The 18,607-nt window shown below is 39.2% G+C and overlaps 1 protein-coding gene across 3 annotated transcripts in view; it reads left to right on the top strand.

The window, feature by feature from the left end:
* Window positions 1-18,607, top strand: part of ARID1B (AT-rich interaction domain 1B) — a 938,949-nt gene that overhangs the window by 907,583 nt on the left and 12,759 nt on the right. For all 3 annotated transcript variants that reach the window (XM_033937003.1, XM_033937004.1, XM_033937005.1), the window contains 4 exons: window positions 884-1,000; window positions 2,489-2,585; window positions 2,900-3,686; window positions 18,379-18,509. In XM_033937003.1, the coding sequence (XP_033792894.1) occupies window positions 884-1,000; window positions 2,489-2,585; window positions 2,900-3,686; window positions 18,379-18,509 (1,132 nt within the window). The remainder of the gene's footprint in view (window positions 1-883; window positions 1,001-2,488; window positions 2,586-2,899; window positions 3,687-18,378; window positions 18,510-18,607) is intronic.

Below are 18,607 nucleotides of genomic sequence, written 5' to 3' on the forward strand. Positions count from 1 at the left end.
AGACTCCACAGAGCGAGCCACCTTATTGGTTTCTTTTGTGTTTGAGCAAGACGCTAATTCACTTCTGAGATGATATTTTCGAAATTCTCCAGTACCATTTTTGGGGAAAAGAGTCTGGATATACCCAGACGTCGCAAGACAAACACAAGAGAGACGTAAACTTTTCTTGGCAATGAGAGCTGAGACAGTGACGCTGGGGGCAACTTTTTTATTAGCCTACCCATGTAAATGTTTAGTTAAGTACCTTGCAGTGAAATATGTATTTCTTTTACCTGAACACTTGTGCGCATTCCTTGATATGAAGAAGTTGTCTACTTCTAGTGTTAAGTTGTACAGGGACCCTTACTGCTAAGCCTATTCTTTATATATCAAGTTATTACTAGAAATATTGTTTTTTTCACATTTTCCAGGAACTCTCTAAGGATTGTGGTCTAAGAAGGTTTAATTTGTTTTCTTTGAGAACTGATTTAATTTTGTACTTTACAGCTGATTTTCTTGAACAAGGTTATCTTGTGTATATTTTGAAAATTCAATAAAGATAAAGTTAAAAAAATTAATTTAAAATAGCTGGGAAACAAACAATATAAATTATTAGACATACACAGACTATTTATCTTATGACCGGAGAACAATGGGAAAAAATGGGAAGAACTACAATTTCTTATAAAGAGTATATATAAGGAGAATAAAGTCCATGTCAGGAGAATGTCCATATCCATTTAAGGAGAATTTGAGTCTATGTCACAATTTTACTTGAAGGCCATTTTATACCAGAAATAAGCTCACAATGTGAGAACTTGATTCTGTTTTTCAGAAATCAGAGTAAAATATAAACTGAGTGTGTATGTTTTTAAAGTATGATTTTGCCCTTGCATCCTTTTAGGTCGGAACATAGCATGGGTCCTGAAGGCAATATGGCACCACCTGTTCAAAGTAACATGGTGCCATCTAATAGTGACCCCAGCATGTACTCACCCACTCGTTACCCTGCTCAGCAAAGGTAAAGACTGTTTTGTGCACTTGCATATTATATCAGCTCTACATAGAGAGTAGCAAAGATCTAGATTTGGCGTTCCTGGTCAGTAGCCCTTAAATGTCTGTCAGAAATCATTAAGGCAATTTTCGGTGAGCTGGTAGTTCTTCAAAGCTGATTTTCAAAGGGAAATTCCTTGATTGGTAATGCCACATGGTTTCTTTTTTAACCCATGTATTTTACAAGTGCAGAGATTGTAGGTTAAACAATATGTTCCATCACTTTTCCCTACAGAATGTAAGAGGGATTTCCACAAGAAGATCTTTACATTTAGAAATCACTTTGAAAATTGCCCCAAAAAGCAATTCTGTAAGTTGGTGCCTTGTGTATAGAATAGTAGTGCTTATGTGACTGTTTGACACCAATAATTGGCAGTTACATGTCTAAGTGCTAGGCGCTATTCTGTAAACAGTATTCCTAGGGGGTTTAGTTATCAAATTAGACTACCATTAAAATGGGTCATTTTACAAAAACTCTGCTATTTTATATAATGAGAATCTATGCTAAAATAGCGCAACATGATAAAATAACTCATCAGCAGCCTTCTATACCCATTTCTAAGAGGAATGCCACTCCCTACTCATGCAGTACCCTCACAGCTTTCCAAATACCATCCAAAATGGAGATCCCTCCCCCTTCTGACCCTTTTCTAGATTATCTTCCAAAACAAGTCTCTCATTCATATTTTACTTCATGGTATGGTCTCTACTAGTCTCTCAATCAGTATGTTTTCTCAACCTGAAAGCTTGATATTGTCTACCCCCATCTAAAGGGTACTAATGTTGATGCCTCAAACCCCAACAACTATCATCCTATCTCACAACTTCCATTTATCTCTAAGCTTGTTGAGAATGTTGTAGCCTCACAACTTACTTACTTCCTCGCCAAAACAAACTGGCTTCACTCATGTCAAACAGGATTCTGCAACCATTATTCCACCCAGTGGCCTACCTAGCATATGTGACATCTGAGGCCGATCATTTTATAGCACCTCCCTCCTCTGATTGAAAAACTTGATTTTTAGTAATTTTCCACAACTCACACAACAAGAGTGTACCTAGGAAAAGGCGGCATCTTACACACTACAGTGAGCACTAGAACATCAATACACCCACTGTAAAACTAAACAAGTCAGATTGGAAGAGGCATCTTTTGCACCTTTCTAACCATCTAGGGAATGTTGGCCTGCCAGCTTGCCATTAAGGAAGAGAACTAGAGAAAAATACAAAGGTTCCTTTTTTTGGAGTATTCAGAATGATTATATCTATGTATGCATACAGTGCAAAATGTCATTCTAAAAACACCCATATACCCATTTTCTGTCCATTTTATACAATGCCGTGCATCCAGCACAGAAGAGTTTATGTGCCAGGAAGTAGGAGAGTAAAATTGAATACTCTTTGCTGCATTGAATTGAGTGATCGATACTGTAAAATATCTTTTTTTATGTCTCAGGCATGAGCCTTATGGGCAACAATATCCTGGACAAGGTCCCCCCTCAGGTCAGCCCCCCTATGGAGGACACCAATCTGGAATGTACCCTCAGCAACAAGTAAGAGATTGTAACAAAACAGTTTAACTAGTCTGCATGTTCTTTAATCAAGAACTTACTGATTTTTGTAAAGGTGTATAAGCAGTTCAGTAAGACACAATAGTCTCGGGTGACTGGATTTCTTCAGAAAAATAAGATTGTGAATTGGTGCTTTCTATCAAAAATTGCTCTGTTTCGTCAATGACATTTCAGACATTTTATCGGATGTCTAGTCATTGAGTTACAGTAATGAAAATTGGGATAGAATAAAAATAAGATAAGGAATTCAGTAGGACCAAGTTGCTAATTTTAGCAATAATAATTTTCAATTTCAGAATTACAAACGTCATATGGATGGAATGTATGGCCCTCCAGCCAAACGTCATGAAGGGGACATGTATAACATGCAATATGGCAATCAGCAGCAGGAACTGTATAACCAGTATGGCAACACATACACTGGACCAGACAGGAGGCCAGTGCAAGGACAATATCCTTATCACTACAACCGAGAGAGAATGCAAGGGCCAGGACAGATGCAGCAACATGGAATTCCACCCCAGATGATGGCTGGGCCCATGCAGTCTTCTACTAGTGAAGGTCCTCAACAGAATATGTGGCCAGCAAGAAATGATATGTCTTACCCATATCCAAATAGGCAAGGCCCAAGTGGTCCTTCACAAACTCCTACCTATCAAACGTTGAATCGTAGTGATGATATGTTGGCACCAGAGCAGAGGATGAACCATGAGGGCCAATGGAATTCTCATGTTAACCAGCGTCAGCCTTCTTACATGTCATCCTCAGCCTCCATGCAACCTGTAACTAGACCTCCCCAGTCATCCTATCAGACACCACCATCCATGCCAAACCACATCTCCAGAGCTCCAAGTCCTGCTTCTTTCCAGCGCTCTCTAGAGAGCCGCTTATCGCCAAGTAAGTCTCCTTTCCTACCTTCCATGAAGATGCCAAAAATTATACCCACTGCTCCAGCATCCCAGATGACAGGACATCCAACCCAGCAACCATCAACCAGACGAGAAATTACTTTCCCTCCAGGATCAGTGGAAGCATCGCAGCCAGTGTTAAAACAAAAACGAAAATTTACCTCAAAAGATATTGGTAGGTATACTAATTCACAAAATATTGGTATACTAAACCACAAAATTAGTTTTAACGCACTGTAAATGTATAACCCCGCACGAAGCAATTATGCAATTATTTAAATATTGGTGCAATTATTGGTCAACATAATAGTGTTACATCTTATTTTAAAGACTTTGGATGACTTTCCACATCTCTTCATGCACTTGTGTCTGGCTTAATGAATGTTTAGATAAAGATAGATTGTATGCATTTGCTATAAGTGTCACCAGCACTTTGATGTTTATTTCTTAGACTCTAACTCAAATGAGGTATTTTTTGATTGGAGGTATATATGACCTGCTGAGCAAAAAGGTACCAAACGTGAGGTTACAAATAACAGAGATAAAGATTATAAAAGTTTGGAGGGATACATTTGAACAGCTATTATTTTAAAACTTTTTATGTAGTATAGGGTCAGTAGAATGGGACAATGCTATTCTTAAGAACATAAGAATAGCCTTACTACGTCAGTACAATGGTCCATCAAGCCCAGTAGCCCATTCTCATGGTGGCCAATCCAGGTCCCTAGTACAACTTTGATGTTTTTCATGTTCATCCTAAAAACTGCAAGTGCCTAAAAGGTACCTAAAGTGGAGTATGTGATTTCTGAGACCTGTGTTTTGAGTGTAGGATTCAACTATCAGTCTTACTTACCTTTTGACCATCTAATTCTTATATAAGTTCCATGGCTTGGTTTGGTTTTTTTACTAGAAGCTATGGGGCTCATAATCGAAAGAGAAAAACGTTCAAAAACCAGCCTAAGTCGGCACTTGGACAAACATTGTCAAAATACATCCAAGTGCCGATAATAAAAACGGGTTTTGGATGTATTTCTAAACGATCTAGGCCGTCATAGTGCCGCTGAATGACCATAATTAACGGGGCATTTCAGGAGGAGTGTCGAGGGTGGGACGTGGGCCGGCTTTGACTTAGTCGTACTGCATGTATAACAGAAAGTTATATAGCACAGGATCGACGGAACTTGGACGTTCTGACTTAAACCATTTAAAACATGGTCTAAGTCACAAAAACCCACCTAAAGTCACCAGATAAGCACAGCAAACATCCCCAAAACCCTTTTGTACTGGCATATAAGTGGCTCCTGCAGCCATAAGTGCTATTGGGGTTGTAGATAAGTGGGTCTGGGGGATTCTGGAGGTGGTTTGGGGGGCTCATGAGATGATGACATGGCACCCTTTTTGTGAAGTTCACAGCAGTGTCCTGTAAGATACCCCACTATTTAGGTGCCATTTCTGGGTGTTCAGTCCATCACTTTGTAGACCCCTCCCTCGTTCAACAGGGCTTGTTCTAGGCATTTTTGACTTGGACGAAAAATTAGATGAAAATGTGGTATAAAGATGGACAATTTAGTGACTTGGACAATCAGATCAGCAGGACGTATGATTAGACGATTTTCAAAATGAAAAAAAATGTGGACATATTTTTCGAAAATGTGTCCTAAGCTATTTTTTACTTTGGACAACTTGTGACTTGGATGAAAAGGGACTTAGACGTTCCTTTCGATTATGCCCCTCAACGTGTGTTAGTAATAGTGTTTTGCATAGTTGTGTTCATTTCCCTTTTCAAATTATTTTTAAATGCTATATACTCAGTTTAGAAAGGCTGAGGAAATTAAATCTAACTTGTTTAATGTTAAGTTATAGGTGTTTCCGTTGAGACGTCACTGAAAGTATTACTTTTGCGTTATTTTGAGATCCTGTCACACTGTGTCCACTTTATGTACCTTTTTCTCTTGAGATGAAAGGTAAGCAATTCATTCATTCATTGTGCTTTTCTTTTAGGTATGTTTAAACAAAGAGAATATAATTGCTATCCACAACAAAATTTTAAATTTGTGATGTAACGGGAATTTGATTAATTTATATATTTTACTTCAAGAACAATTAAAATAATTTAATAGGTCTAGCAATTCTTACACAATTGCATTGTTATATAAAATTACCCCAAGTCACTGGCAAGTTTTATCTTACTATAGAATTAGAAAAAGTTTTATCGTTGTGTAATGCACTAAAATTTTTGTTTTCTATGTAGATACACCAGTGAAAATGCTTAAACATGAAGATATTGCATGATGACTAAATGCAGTCAGCTTGGATATCACTGATGATTTTCATGATGTTCTGGTGGATTACTTCTGCAATGGAGAAGCTTTGAGTGAACATGACGACAACATTGATGACGGTGGATTTGACGATGGCAGCTAAGAAGAGCTTCCAAGTTAAAGCAGTGATCGACATCCTTCTGGTTCAGGCTGGGCAGGAAATGAGAAAAACAATAGCAGAGCATGACGTCTTCAGTACTGGCTGTGCTGACAACTAGAAGCAGATCAGAAGCCCTAAACCAGATAGAAGCTAAGAGAGATTTCTTTCTGAAAGCTGTTGTAGATTTAAATGCACAGGGAAATTTGCAAAGAACAGGAGTCACGAGGCACCCTATGAATACTGCTTTTTTTCAGTTCAAAGATTTTTATTGATTTTAATAAAATATAAATGTTAACAAGGCAAGATACAGACAAGTTGTACAAAGCAAAGAATCATAAAATATTATCTATGCAATACAACAAGCTGACCCCTGCCTATCTAAAAAGATGATGAACCGTATGAATACTGCTGATCTGAATCATTATAGTGAAGCAGAACACATCAACTTCCTGCATGTCAGCCTATTAAGTAACGTGAACTACTGTCTTCCAGTTGGGTCTAAAATAGCTAAGATTAAAAATCAAAAAAGACTTCTAGGCAGAAAAATCATGAACATTTCTATTTCCAGGGGAAGCCAGTTGGTAAAACGTTTTTCCTCTTTCTTCATGCTGATAAGGTGTATTGAAAAATCAAGGGGAGAGTGTGGCGCAATAGTTAAAGTTACAGCACCCTGAGGTTGCGGGTTCAAACCCATGCTGCTTCTTGTGACCCTGGGCAAGTCACTTAATCCCTCCATTGCCCTAGGTACATTAGATAGATTGTGAGCCCACTGGGACAGACAGGGAGAAATGCTTGAGTACCTGAATAAATTCATGTAAACTGTTCTGAGCTCCCCTAGGAGAATGATATAGAAAATCGAATATATAAATCAAACAGTCTTAAAATCAAATGGAATGGCAAAGTACAGAAGACATCAGAAGCATGCACACATCCAATCAAGGCAAGCTGATTTAATTTTACTATGCCCGCGCAGCCCAGCACATCGATTGTTTATGCTTCTCAGTGTTCTACTATCTTTTGTGTACCTCAACACGAGTTTGGAGCTTTTTCATTCCAATGCCACAATGCCATCTACTGGATTGACTCCCCTACCCCCGAGGCAGGCCTTTACCCTGGAGGCCGAAACACGGACCGTGTCGGTCAAAAAGAAAAAGGACATTATATTCAAGTACTTATGCATGTATTGAGTTTTTGTTTGTGATTACAATTAATAAAGCTTATTGTTTCCAAGGCTGATGTGTACAGTCCCATTCCCCACTTGTTCCTTTGTTTCACATCAATCAAGACCAGAGAGTTGACTGTAAAGTTTATTGAGAACTTTGCCATTCAAAGTGCTGTTGTGTTGCTTGGCCCTTTTTTTTCATACCGCCTGAATTCATGTACACATCAGCTCATCAGAAGTGTGCCGCCAGTGTTACAAAAGCGCATCATCTTCCTTATTCTTCTTTCACTAAACTGTGGAGGGAGTTCTTGCCAAGCATCTGTAGTCAGAAACCTCAACGGATACTGGTTTTTCTTTCAAAACTGAAGACAGCTGACGAGAAAAGATGCACTCTCTTGAACATCTGAGCCTTTTTGATCAAGAGCGTCGGTACTACAAGGAAGCAATTAAACCGGGGTTGCCCAAGTCCGGTCCTCAAGATCTACTGGCAGGCCAGGTTTTCTGGATATCCACAATGAATATGCATGAGAGAGATTTGCATACCAAGAAGGCAGTGCAGGCAAATCTCTCTCATGCATATTCATTGAGGATATCCAGAAAACCTGGCCTGCCAGTAGATCTCGAGAACCGGACTTAGGCAGCCCTGAAAAACAGGCCCAGCAAGAATCAGCAACCAGATTTATTTATTTAAAACTTTTTTATTTATTCCGCTTACAGCAATAAAAACATACATAAAATAAGAGACAAACTAAAATCTGCATAATTAAACAATTTCTTCTCTTCAAATATCAGCTAATAAATCTCAAGAATACAGTAACAGATATAGTTAAACAGTTTCTTATCTTCAAATGCCGGTAACAATTCACAGAAATGCAGTAATAAACAACTTTGCTTTTAAATGTTTCTTAAATTGAAACCGGTTTACACACAGGCCCAATTGGCCCACCAGAGCCTGGTCATTCTTTTGGGGTAATTCAGTCTATACATTATTCATTCAATTACTTTCAGCAAGTGCATGTTACCACGTGACCCAGACCAAGTCAGACACCCTACAAAATAAGACTGTTTGGAATCACATGTGAAGCATGGTCAAAGATGATTTTGTTTGTCATCCCAGAGGATGCGGTCATGGGGAAAAAAAAGAACTAGCCAAGTGATACAATGCTGTACTGCTATTTCAAATACTACAGGTTTGGAGTAACTGAAAAGCAACAAAACCAGAGAGAACAAGGGGTCCAACCTCGTCTGCAGTGAAAAAACAGACCAGAGCAAACAAACCAAAAAATTTTTTACTCTGGCGGACATTTACTGTATTTTGGCGACTTTCGGCGTCTCATCAAACGTTATTTTTCCAGCTCTCTTTTGTGACATTTTTCTTTTTTCCTTTATCACCATGGACCCCTGATGAAGGTTGTCCGAAACACGGACCGTGTTGGGTCCCTCGCCTGGTAAAAGGTTTTTAGATACGATTTATTTGTCACAATAAAATTTGCCTGCATCGTGTACAAACCTTGGAGTAACTGAAGCCATGCTGAATGCCAACTGTTTTGGACAAAACAAAAATAAACACATGATATCCTGTCTTTGCTGGCATGTTTTATGTGGACTACATTCAAAAATCACATTGTATTTTCTGGTTGTGGGGCAGATGAAGTTCTCACTAGACTACAGTGCTGAGGTATTCAAGAAACTGTTCAGACGCACTCCATGCACAAATCCTAAAGATATTGCAATCTGTGCTGTAAACAAATAACCTTCTGGAAGCAATGATTACTGGCTCCATTGATGGCAAGGAATAATTTGTGCCCATGTATGACTGGCAGAAAATATTTTATCGATTCAAAGTGATGCCAAACTTAAAGTAGCATGGTCTTTTTTTCCCCAAGCGAGAAGCATGACCTGCTTTGTCCAAGATCACTAGAGACTGCTACACCAGAGGAACCCAGTCCCAGTAATTAGGCACAGTAAAATGCTGAGGGTGAACCCCCCAACTCCCTGAAACTGCTGATGTTCAAGAAACTCTCTCATCTTCCGTCACACTGCGGGAACCAAAACCAAGACAGGAATGCGGACAAGAACATCTAATATAGTCAATATCAAATGACCAAAGAATAAATGATCACCACAACGTCCTGTGACCTCAGAGATAGGAAAGTTGCAGACTGACATAGCCAACTCTTCTTCTATGTCAGCCGATGTGCCGCTGCCATCAGGACCAGGACATCTTGCAACATCCAACTGAAAGCCACCAAAATGCAGCTACTACAGTGAGCTTGGGCTCAGAAATTTGCCATTATACTGCCTTCTTCGATGGAGTGAACAACATAAAATGGCGTCACTGATAATGTTTGGGTTTTGAAGTTTTACATCTAGACGTCACAATCTGACTTTTGAGTCAAGCAACTATTATTTTTGCCACTTTTCATTATTGATCTAATTTTATAGACAGCTTCATGGTTCTTTATAACTGTTATTACCTCCAGCTGATTTAATTTTCTTTTAATTATTGTTTGTAAAAATTAAAACATTAGAATTAATGTTATAGGCTGCTTTTCTGCCTTAGATATGATGAGCAAACACATGCATAGTGTTGGTGAGCACAGTCTAAGAAATAATAGTAGAAAAATAATACAACGTTCAACTTCTGTCAGATTAACACATGGAAATCCATGGAACTCTGATTAATGTAGTGTGGTATGTGAGCTGCAGGACGAGGTCTTAATTGTTACATATAGGGCTCCTTTTACAAAGGTACGTTAGGGCCTTAACGCGCGGAATAGCGTGCGCTAGACCTTAACGCCAGCATTAGAAACATAGAAAATCACGGCAGAAAAGGGCTATAGCCCATCAAGTCTGCCCACACTAATGACCCACCCCCCTAACTTTACCCTCTTAGATAACTCATAGCCCATCAAGTCTACCCACTCTGATTGTCCTCCCCCAATTTACCCTCTTAGAGATCCCACATGTGCATCCCATTTTTTCTTAAAATCTGGCACGCTGCTGGCCTTGATCACCTGCACTGGAAGTTCATTCCAATGGTCAACCACTCTTTCGGTGAAGAAGTACTTCCTGATGTCGCCATGAAATCTCCCGCCCCTGATTTTTAGTGGATGTCCTCTTGTGGCCGAGGGTCCTTTAAGAAAGAAAATATCCTCTTCCTCCTCGATATGACCGGTGATATATTTAAACGTCTCAATCATGTCTTCCCTCTCCCTACGTTCTTCGAGAGAGTACAGCAGCAATTTATAAGCACATAAGCATTGCCTCTGCCGAGTCAGACCATAGGTCCATCATGCCCAGCAGTCCGCTCCCGCGGCGGCCCCCCAGGTCAATGACCTGTAGTGATCTATTACTCAAGAGCATTTTGTCTTGTATAGTAACCCTCTAAATGTACCCCTGGATTCCCTTAACCTTTAGGAACTCGTCCAATCTATTACTCAAGAGCATTTTGTCTTGTATAGTAACCCTCTAATTGTACCCCTGGATTAGTCAGTCTCTCCTCATATGAGAGATCCTTGAGTCCCGAGACCATCCTGGTGGCCATTCGTTGAACCGACTCAACTCTCAGCACATCTTTTCGGTAGTGTGGCCTCCAGAATTGTACACAGTATTGAGCTGGCGTTAGTTCTAGAAGCGTAGCGCGGGTTTGTGAGCGCTAAAATCCTGCGTTCGCTAAAGACGCTAGCGCACCTTAGTAAAAAGGAGCCCTTAGTAAGAAATTTGATTTGACCAAGTCTATACAAAACATGGTCAAAATGTTATCCATTGCATCCTATGGATTACAGAGATATAGATCTTTTAAGTTTGGTATTTTTCAAATATGTTTTTTGAAAAAAACCCAAAAAAACCAAATAATCTTTTTTAATGATAGATGTTTCTCAGTTTTAAAGATATAATTGAATGGCTTATTTCCGAAACCCACTAAGTCTGTATTACGTAGTTGCATTGGATGGAGGGTTTTGGAAATAAGCCTTTCAATTAGTCCATACCTGAGGATGAAATCTTGCAGGATTATGCAGTTGATATCCCTCTGTCTTGTTCATAAGTCACATACTCCACTTTTGGTACCTTTTCTCTCAGCAAGTCACATATTTTGAGTGCCTTTGTAAGACAATACTTACCTGAGGCAAAGTAAAGATTACCTATTGCATAAGTTCATTTTGGACACCTCATACAACTGAAATAGGGTGGGCATGATTTATAAAAAAAATATTCCCCTCCTCTTCCTGCCCCAAGCTTGGACATCTATTTCTAATGTTGCTAGGCTGATGGGAGTTTGTTTTTCAGAAGACCACAGAGGGCATGTTACTTTTCTGGTATAGTTGTTGTGTGGTTGTACAAATTGCATGACTAATATATCAAATTGGGAAATCTGTAATAGATCTGGGGGCAGGCTCTGTTTAGAATTCTTCAGCTCAGACTTCAGAATGTTTGTCTGGCCCTCACAGATATGTACAAGGCCTGTAAACTTGAGGTCTGTAGTGCCTGTGTGGAATCCTGACATGGTTCAGCAGCTTTCAAACATTGGGATCTCTGCGAAAATTAAACATAATGAGAATGATAAATAAAGGTTGTCATAGCAGTATTTATTTCATCTATCCTCTGAATCATTTTTGTAGAAATTACCGTATGCTGTTGCTTTAAACAAATGTTATATGTTAAGACTTTAACTGTATATTTATCATAAATGGAGAAAACATCTTTTGGCAATAGGTTTCCTTGCCTCTTGATATTTACAGCGCAAGAGGTCAATTGATCAGGCAAATTGCTTGATTGATTGAAAGTTCTTATTTTGTTATGAGTACAGATGTCCCACATTATGGAAACGCAAATCAATGTCTTTTGACAACTGGACCCAAAAAGGCTTAGAATCACTTGAGTGAGGAATTAAGGACGCCTCAGCCCCACCACTCCACCGTTGTAATTTTATTTAGTATTACACCGGGAAGGCTGTGTGGTGCCTCATCATCGGCAGTCCATTGAAATTAATTTTTTATTTTTTATTTTTTATTTATTATTGTTTAGCCATTTTATCTTTTTGCAAATTTTATTAATCCATTATTAATATAAATGTTAAATTCAATAAAATTTAGTTTATACTGGACTTAAGTGTCTTTACAATTTAGTTTATACTGGACTTAAGTGTCTTTACAAAAAAAGCCAGCATTATCAATACTAGCCACATTATGGAAAGGCATTGAATGCACTGCAGTATGAAAGGTATTACAAACCCCATGAATGTAATATAGAGGTATTACAAAAATGCAAAAATGGCCTTAGCAAAAATGTGGCCTTAGTATGACCTTACATGGGTCTTTCCTGTGCACAAAGTCCACGCACAGCTATAAAACAGCAGATTTCACATTTTTGTATTAATGGCCACATGCTAATGTTATAGAAATCCAGCTAAAACCTGTTTTAAAATATGAAAAGGAAGAGCCCAGAGCTATAATAAACAATTACGAGAGGTGGAGAAAAAAATCCTTAAAATCTTACTCATAAATGGCATTAAAAATCTAAGAGCAAGAACTTATATCACTGGTTTTAAAAAAAACCTCTACCACTTGAAATTAATAACTTTCTCAATGCTTTTCCACAGCAATTGTAGAACATTTGGGAAAAAAAAAAGCATATGACTTAATTTTTTTTTTTTTTTATAACAAAACAATTTAGCATTTTCAATGCCATACTATTATGTAATTAAACTGCCATTGCTTTCACCTTTCATATCTGAAAACCTGACGGGGAATCCCTCTTTTTGCATCTAGCTTCATCAAGGGAAAGTTCTCTGTTCTGTCATCCAAACAGCATCCAAGATGGAAAACTCCACAAATAGCAGCAAAATTTAGGCACTGAAAATACTGGCGTTCAGCCAGCATTCTCTAAAGGGCACCCAGCCTTTATAGGATACTGTCATAGCGCACAGATCACGACTAACTTTGGGCGCCAGACTTATGCTTGATGGAAACAGGTATAAGTCTTAAGAACATAAATATTGCCATAATGGGACAGACTGAAGGTCCATCAAGCCCAGTATCCTGTTTCCAACAGTGGCTAATTTACGTCCCAAGTACCTAGCTAGAACCCAAGTAGCAAAACAGATTCTATGCTGCTTATCCTATGAATATGAATGGAATTTCCCCAAGCCATCTCTTCAAAGAAATTATCCAAGCCTTTCTTAAACCCCACTAAGCTAACTGATTTCACCAGGACTTGGGGGTTTTGGTGGATAAAACAATGAAACCGGTGGCACAATGCGCAGTGGCCTCAAAAAAGGCGAACAGAATGTTGGGCATTATCAAAAAAGGTATCACTACCAGAACCAAGGAAGTTATCCTCCCGCTGTATAGGGCGATGGTGCGACCACATCTGGAGTACTGCGTTCAGTACTGGTCACCGTACCTTAAGAAGGATATGGCGATACTCGAGAGGGTCCAGAGAAGAGCAACAAAAATGATAAAGTGCATGGAAAACCTCTCATATGCTGAGAGGCTAGAGAAGCTGGGGCTCCTTTCCCTGGAAAAGCGGAGATTTAGAAGGGATATGATAGAAATTTATAAGATCATGAAGGGTATAGTGAAGGTAGAGAGGGACAGATTCTTCAGACTGGCGGAGGCAACAAAAACTAGAGGGCACTCAAAAAAATTGAAGGGAGATAGGTTCAGATAGGTGGTGGATACCTGGAATACGCTTCCAGAGGAGGTGGTAGAGCAGAGTACGACTTTGGGGTTCAAAAAGGGACTGGACGAGTTCCTGAAGGAAAAGGGGATCCAGGGGTACAATTAGAGGGTTACTATACAGTACAAAATGCTTTAGAGTAATAGATCACTACAGGTCATTGACCCAGGGGGCCGCTGCGGGAGCGGACTGCTGGGCATGATGGACCTATGGTCTGACTCAGCAGAGGCAATGCTTATGTGCTTATGCTTATGGTTTGTTTTAAATCTACTACTTAATAGCTTCATCGCATGCCACCTAGTCCTAGTATTTTTGGAAAGAGTAAACAAGTGTTTCACATCTACCCTTTCTACTCTATTCAGTATTTTATAGATCTCTTATCAAATCACCCCTGAGCCATCTCTTCTCCATGACAAAGAGCCCTAGCCGCTTTAGCCTTTCCTCATAGGGACCGGCACCCAAAGTTAGGCACAGAGCAGCCAAATTATATAACTCAACACCTAACTTTGGGAAAGTTTATGATCTGCCCATGGCCCTTCTTTGATTGTGTAAGAGAAAGGTTTATAGAATAGCATGAAGGGGTGATTCATGCACAATTTCAATAGGCCCCCATTAAACGGCCAACTAAGGCATCTGGGCTAATCACAGCCTTAAGCCACTCCTACTGCATCCCAGAATGCACCGGGAAGGGGAAGGCCTGCCATTTTGCAGTGGCGGGACTACCAGCCGGAGGGTACATGAATCCCTCCAGCTGGTCTTTCATCTTAAAAGGTATAGGAAGTGTGGGGGTGCCAGAGGGGTCGACAGTTAGGTGGATGCCTGGGGGTCTACAAATGGGGGGACTCTGAAAGGGGAAGATCACCTGGTAGGAGGGGGAAGTTCCGGGGTGTCAGCAGAAGGGAGTGGACATCCCTCCTGTTGGGTTCTTTGTCAAGGGGAGGAGGCATCAGTGGTTCCAGCAGGAGGGGCTTGGCATCCTTCATGGCATGGGATTTGTTGGGGGAGGGGATGGCAGCAGAAGGGTGTGGGCATCTCTCCTACCATGGACATTTATGGGGGGTTCAGGAGTGGCAACGGGAGGGAGTTGGCATTCCTTCTGCTGGAGCTGCTCAGCTGATTGTGGCAGGGAGATTTACTTGTCGCGATCAGCTCAGCAGCCACGCCCATTTGAAATTTAGGCCAGCATTTTGCTGGTCTACATTTCAGACATCTATCACGGCCCTAGGGAGATGCCTATGGCCACTTAAGTTCAACCAAGACCACTTTCGGGTGAAACCACATCCAGCCTTGGGCAAACTTAAGTGACCCGACGTGTCTCCCTGCACCTCCGACAGATGCCTACAGTGTAGATGGCCTGCCTCTGGGTTGTTGGGGTTTTTTTATTTTTAGAAAAATATGTGTCCTGATTGGCTGTAAATACAGCGGTAGGACGCCTACAATCAGGACGCCGTTTATACAATTTGCCCCTGGTGCCTAATTTCTCATTTGACTTGTGTGCGGATCACAGATCCGCTTTCAAGCTCTGGCGCCTAACGCAGAGTTATATAGAGAGGTCAACATTGGAACACATATTTACCCTCTCTTTTTGCTGTGCTCTGTCCTCTTCTTTCTTTTGACATAGAGAGGGTGAATGGGTTATTGATTAATGGAAGAGGATGAGAAACTCAGCCATATTTGATATGAGTTAGTGCTCATTTATCCATGTGCCTGTGTGTGATTGCTGAAAAACTAATGGAATAAATGATGAAAATGGAACCTATTAGTGATAATGAGTTTTACCATCCCATGAGGCTGTTGACCTAATCTGATTTGCCTGTGTCTTACTGTTAGCAAAAATGTTTTAAAAAATAGATTTAGTTTTCTTCCATTATTATATTACAAAGGGTCATTTGGTAATAGGTTATAAGTTCTAAAGCCATGCATCACTTATCATAGGGCCCATTCCACAAAATGTTTTACACATATGTTCAAATTAAGAGCTTTCAAACAACAGTTTCAGAAAGAGCCCCCAGAGCAGAGAGTCCACACTGAGGAGGATCTGGGACTGACTATAAGTGGGCTTTTCCATTTCTGGCTTGCACCGCCTTGCAATGACTGCTTGGGCAGAATGTATGTAAACCACCAGTCAAAATACTTAGATGAACTCAGATCCTAAGGAACACTCCAACAAAATAAAGAGATCCAGGTCACCAAAAATAGTAATAAATCTTCATCCACTTCTGTTACAAAATCACAATACAATGATATATATGATTTTATATTGTGGGGAAAAAAGGACCTCAGTAACTGAGTGGAAAAAATTCATTTTTAATCTGCTATTCATCGGTTCTTGCAAAACCCACTTGTTTTTTTCAGTGCTGCAAGTCCAAATCAATGTGCCAAACATTTTAAAATAACTGTGCATATCAATTCAAATTTGAAAATCTCAAGCTCATAAAAAATGTCCCGAGTTTTAATTCTACCCCAGTTGTTTCATTACTTGATTTTCTCACAAGAAGTGAAAATAACAAAAACATCTATTGAAAAAAGTCCTGATGGTGCCCAATTTGCCTCCACTGTAGGCTTCCTTAGGGGATAGTTTCTTTATACAGCAAGACAAAGCCTGTGTGCATATCAGTTGTTTTAGAGCCATGTCTTTTTTTAATGGCATAGATGGCGTGTGTGCGTTACCCACGCACAATATCTGACCCATAAAAAATCAACAGGAGGGATGCCCACTCCCTCCTGCCTCAGCCCCCCGGCTCCCCCCACACACCCCAAACCTCCCCCGTACCTCTGAGTGAAAATGACAGCAGGAGGGATGACCAGTCCCTCCTGCCCGCGTGCCTACAAGTTTCAAGTTTATTGAGATTTTGATTTAAACGCAATATCAAGTATTTTCAGTGCGTATAACAATAATAATTTGGGGGGCCAAATAAAATAGTTTAAAACCATAAACATACAGTTTTATCCATAGTTACATTAAAGATACATAAGGAATGAAAGGTTAAATTACATTTGATTTAAAATAAACAATTAAAAATAAAATAACAGTTAGGGAAGAACAACTTTAGGAGAGGTATTAAAGAGAAAAGAAATTTTTTTTTTTTTTATGAAGACTTAGTCTAAGAGTAATTGTTTAGGTAAGACCTGATCTAAAAGTAAATAGGAGAGTTAAAAGGATTGTCTGATCTAAGATTCATAAGCATCTTTATAAAGATAGCTTTTTAGATTGCTTTTAAATTTTTCTAAGGAGGTTTCAGTGCGCAAATAGATTGGAAGTTTGTTTCAAAGCTGGGGTCCCAAGATAGAAAAGTTTGTGGTTCTTCTGGTGCCAATTACTTTCAGTGATGGAATGGTCAACAAATACTGATCTGTTGATCTAAGAGATCTAACTGGGGAATAAGGTATTAAATATTGATATAAGAATATTGGAGTATTAGTTTTCTGAATTTTGAATGTTAACAATGCAATTTTATATGTTATTCTATGTGAAATAGGTAGCCAGTGTGCTTCTTGCAAAAGAGGAGTGACGTGATCATATTTTTTAGATTTAGTAATAATTTTTATTGCTGTGTTTTGTATAATTTGTAGTCTTCGTATTTCTTTCTGTGTTATGCCTTGGTATAATCTAGCTTAGAAATTATCAAAGAGTGAATTAGGACATTAAGAGCTTTTGGTTCTAAGACCTTGGCTAAAGATCTAATGAGGCGTAGTTTATAAAAACAACTTTTAACTACAGAACTGATCTGATCATGGTAGGATAGTTCATGGTCCAATAATATTCCCAATATTTTTGTCGTTGTCACTTTTTGTAGTAGAAAATTGTCCCAAAAAATTTGTGCTGCAAATGTAATGTCCTTTTTCCATGGTAGGAACATTATTGAAGATTTAGATGGATTTAGTGCCAGCATGTTGTCTTTTAACCATTGACTAATTTGTTTTAACTTGTTATTTATGTTCATTATCTCAGTAGAATCAGCAGTGTTTAATGGATATAATAGCTGGATATCGTCTGCGTAAAATGGTGGGCCTTTCCTTTCCCGGTGCATCCTGGGATGCATGGGAAAGTGCCTAAGGCCCAGATTGACTCAGATGCTCAAGGCCCCTCCCCTCAAAGCAAATTTAGTGGGTCACTAATGCAATCAAACTGGTTTAGCAACCACTGATACATGATCGGAGTGTGTAGTGCATCTAGGCCTGAGTCTTTGGGACACAACTAGCCAGTCAGTTTTTCAGGATACCCATAATAAATATGCATAGGTGAGATTTGCATACAATGAACACAATGCTTGCAAATCTAGCTCATGCATATACACTGAGGAGATCCTGTGTCAGAGAAAGAAAGAGTAAAATAATATCAGAAATATAGAGTTCAGTTTTTTGAGTTTAAAAATGTAGTTTTCACCTTGTCCTGCAAAAAATTTGCATCTAGTCCTATTAAAGTTAGTGCAACTTTGATAAAGCCATCATTTCAGTCTCATCTGTGTTAAAATATCTTTCAAAATATCATTTGAAAGTTGGTTTCTTATAGCTACAGTGACAACAAAGAGATACAGAAGCAAAAAATATGACATTTAATATTGTTTTTCACCGCTTTTCTTTATTTTTATCAATTTTCCAGTGATACCAGAGGCCTGGCGGGTGATGATGTCTCTAAAATCTGGTCTCTTAGCTGAAAGCACTTGGGCTTTGGATACAATTAATATTCTTCTTTATGATGACAGCACTGTTGCTACATTTAGCCTCTCTCAGGTAGGTGCAAATAACCAATGAAAAGTTTGTGCTTTCTAGCTTACAGCTAATGGTTAGATCTTAGAACATATTACAGTGCAGATATATGAAATGAAACT

Source organism: Geotrypetes seraphini, chromosome 3, assembly GCF_902459505.1.
Source record: "Geotrypetes seraphini chromosome 3, aGeoSer1.1, whole genome shotgun sequence".
Classification (NCBI taxonomy): Eukaryota; Metazoa; Chordata; class Amphibia; order Gymnophiona; family Dermophiidae; genus Geotrypetes; species Geotrypetes seraphini.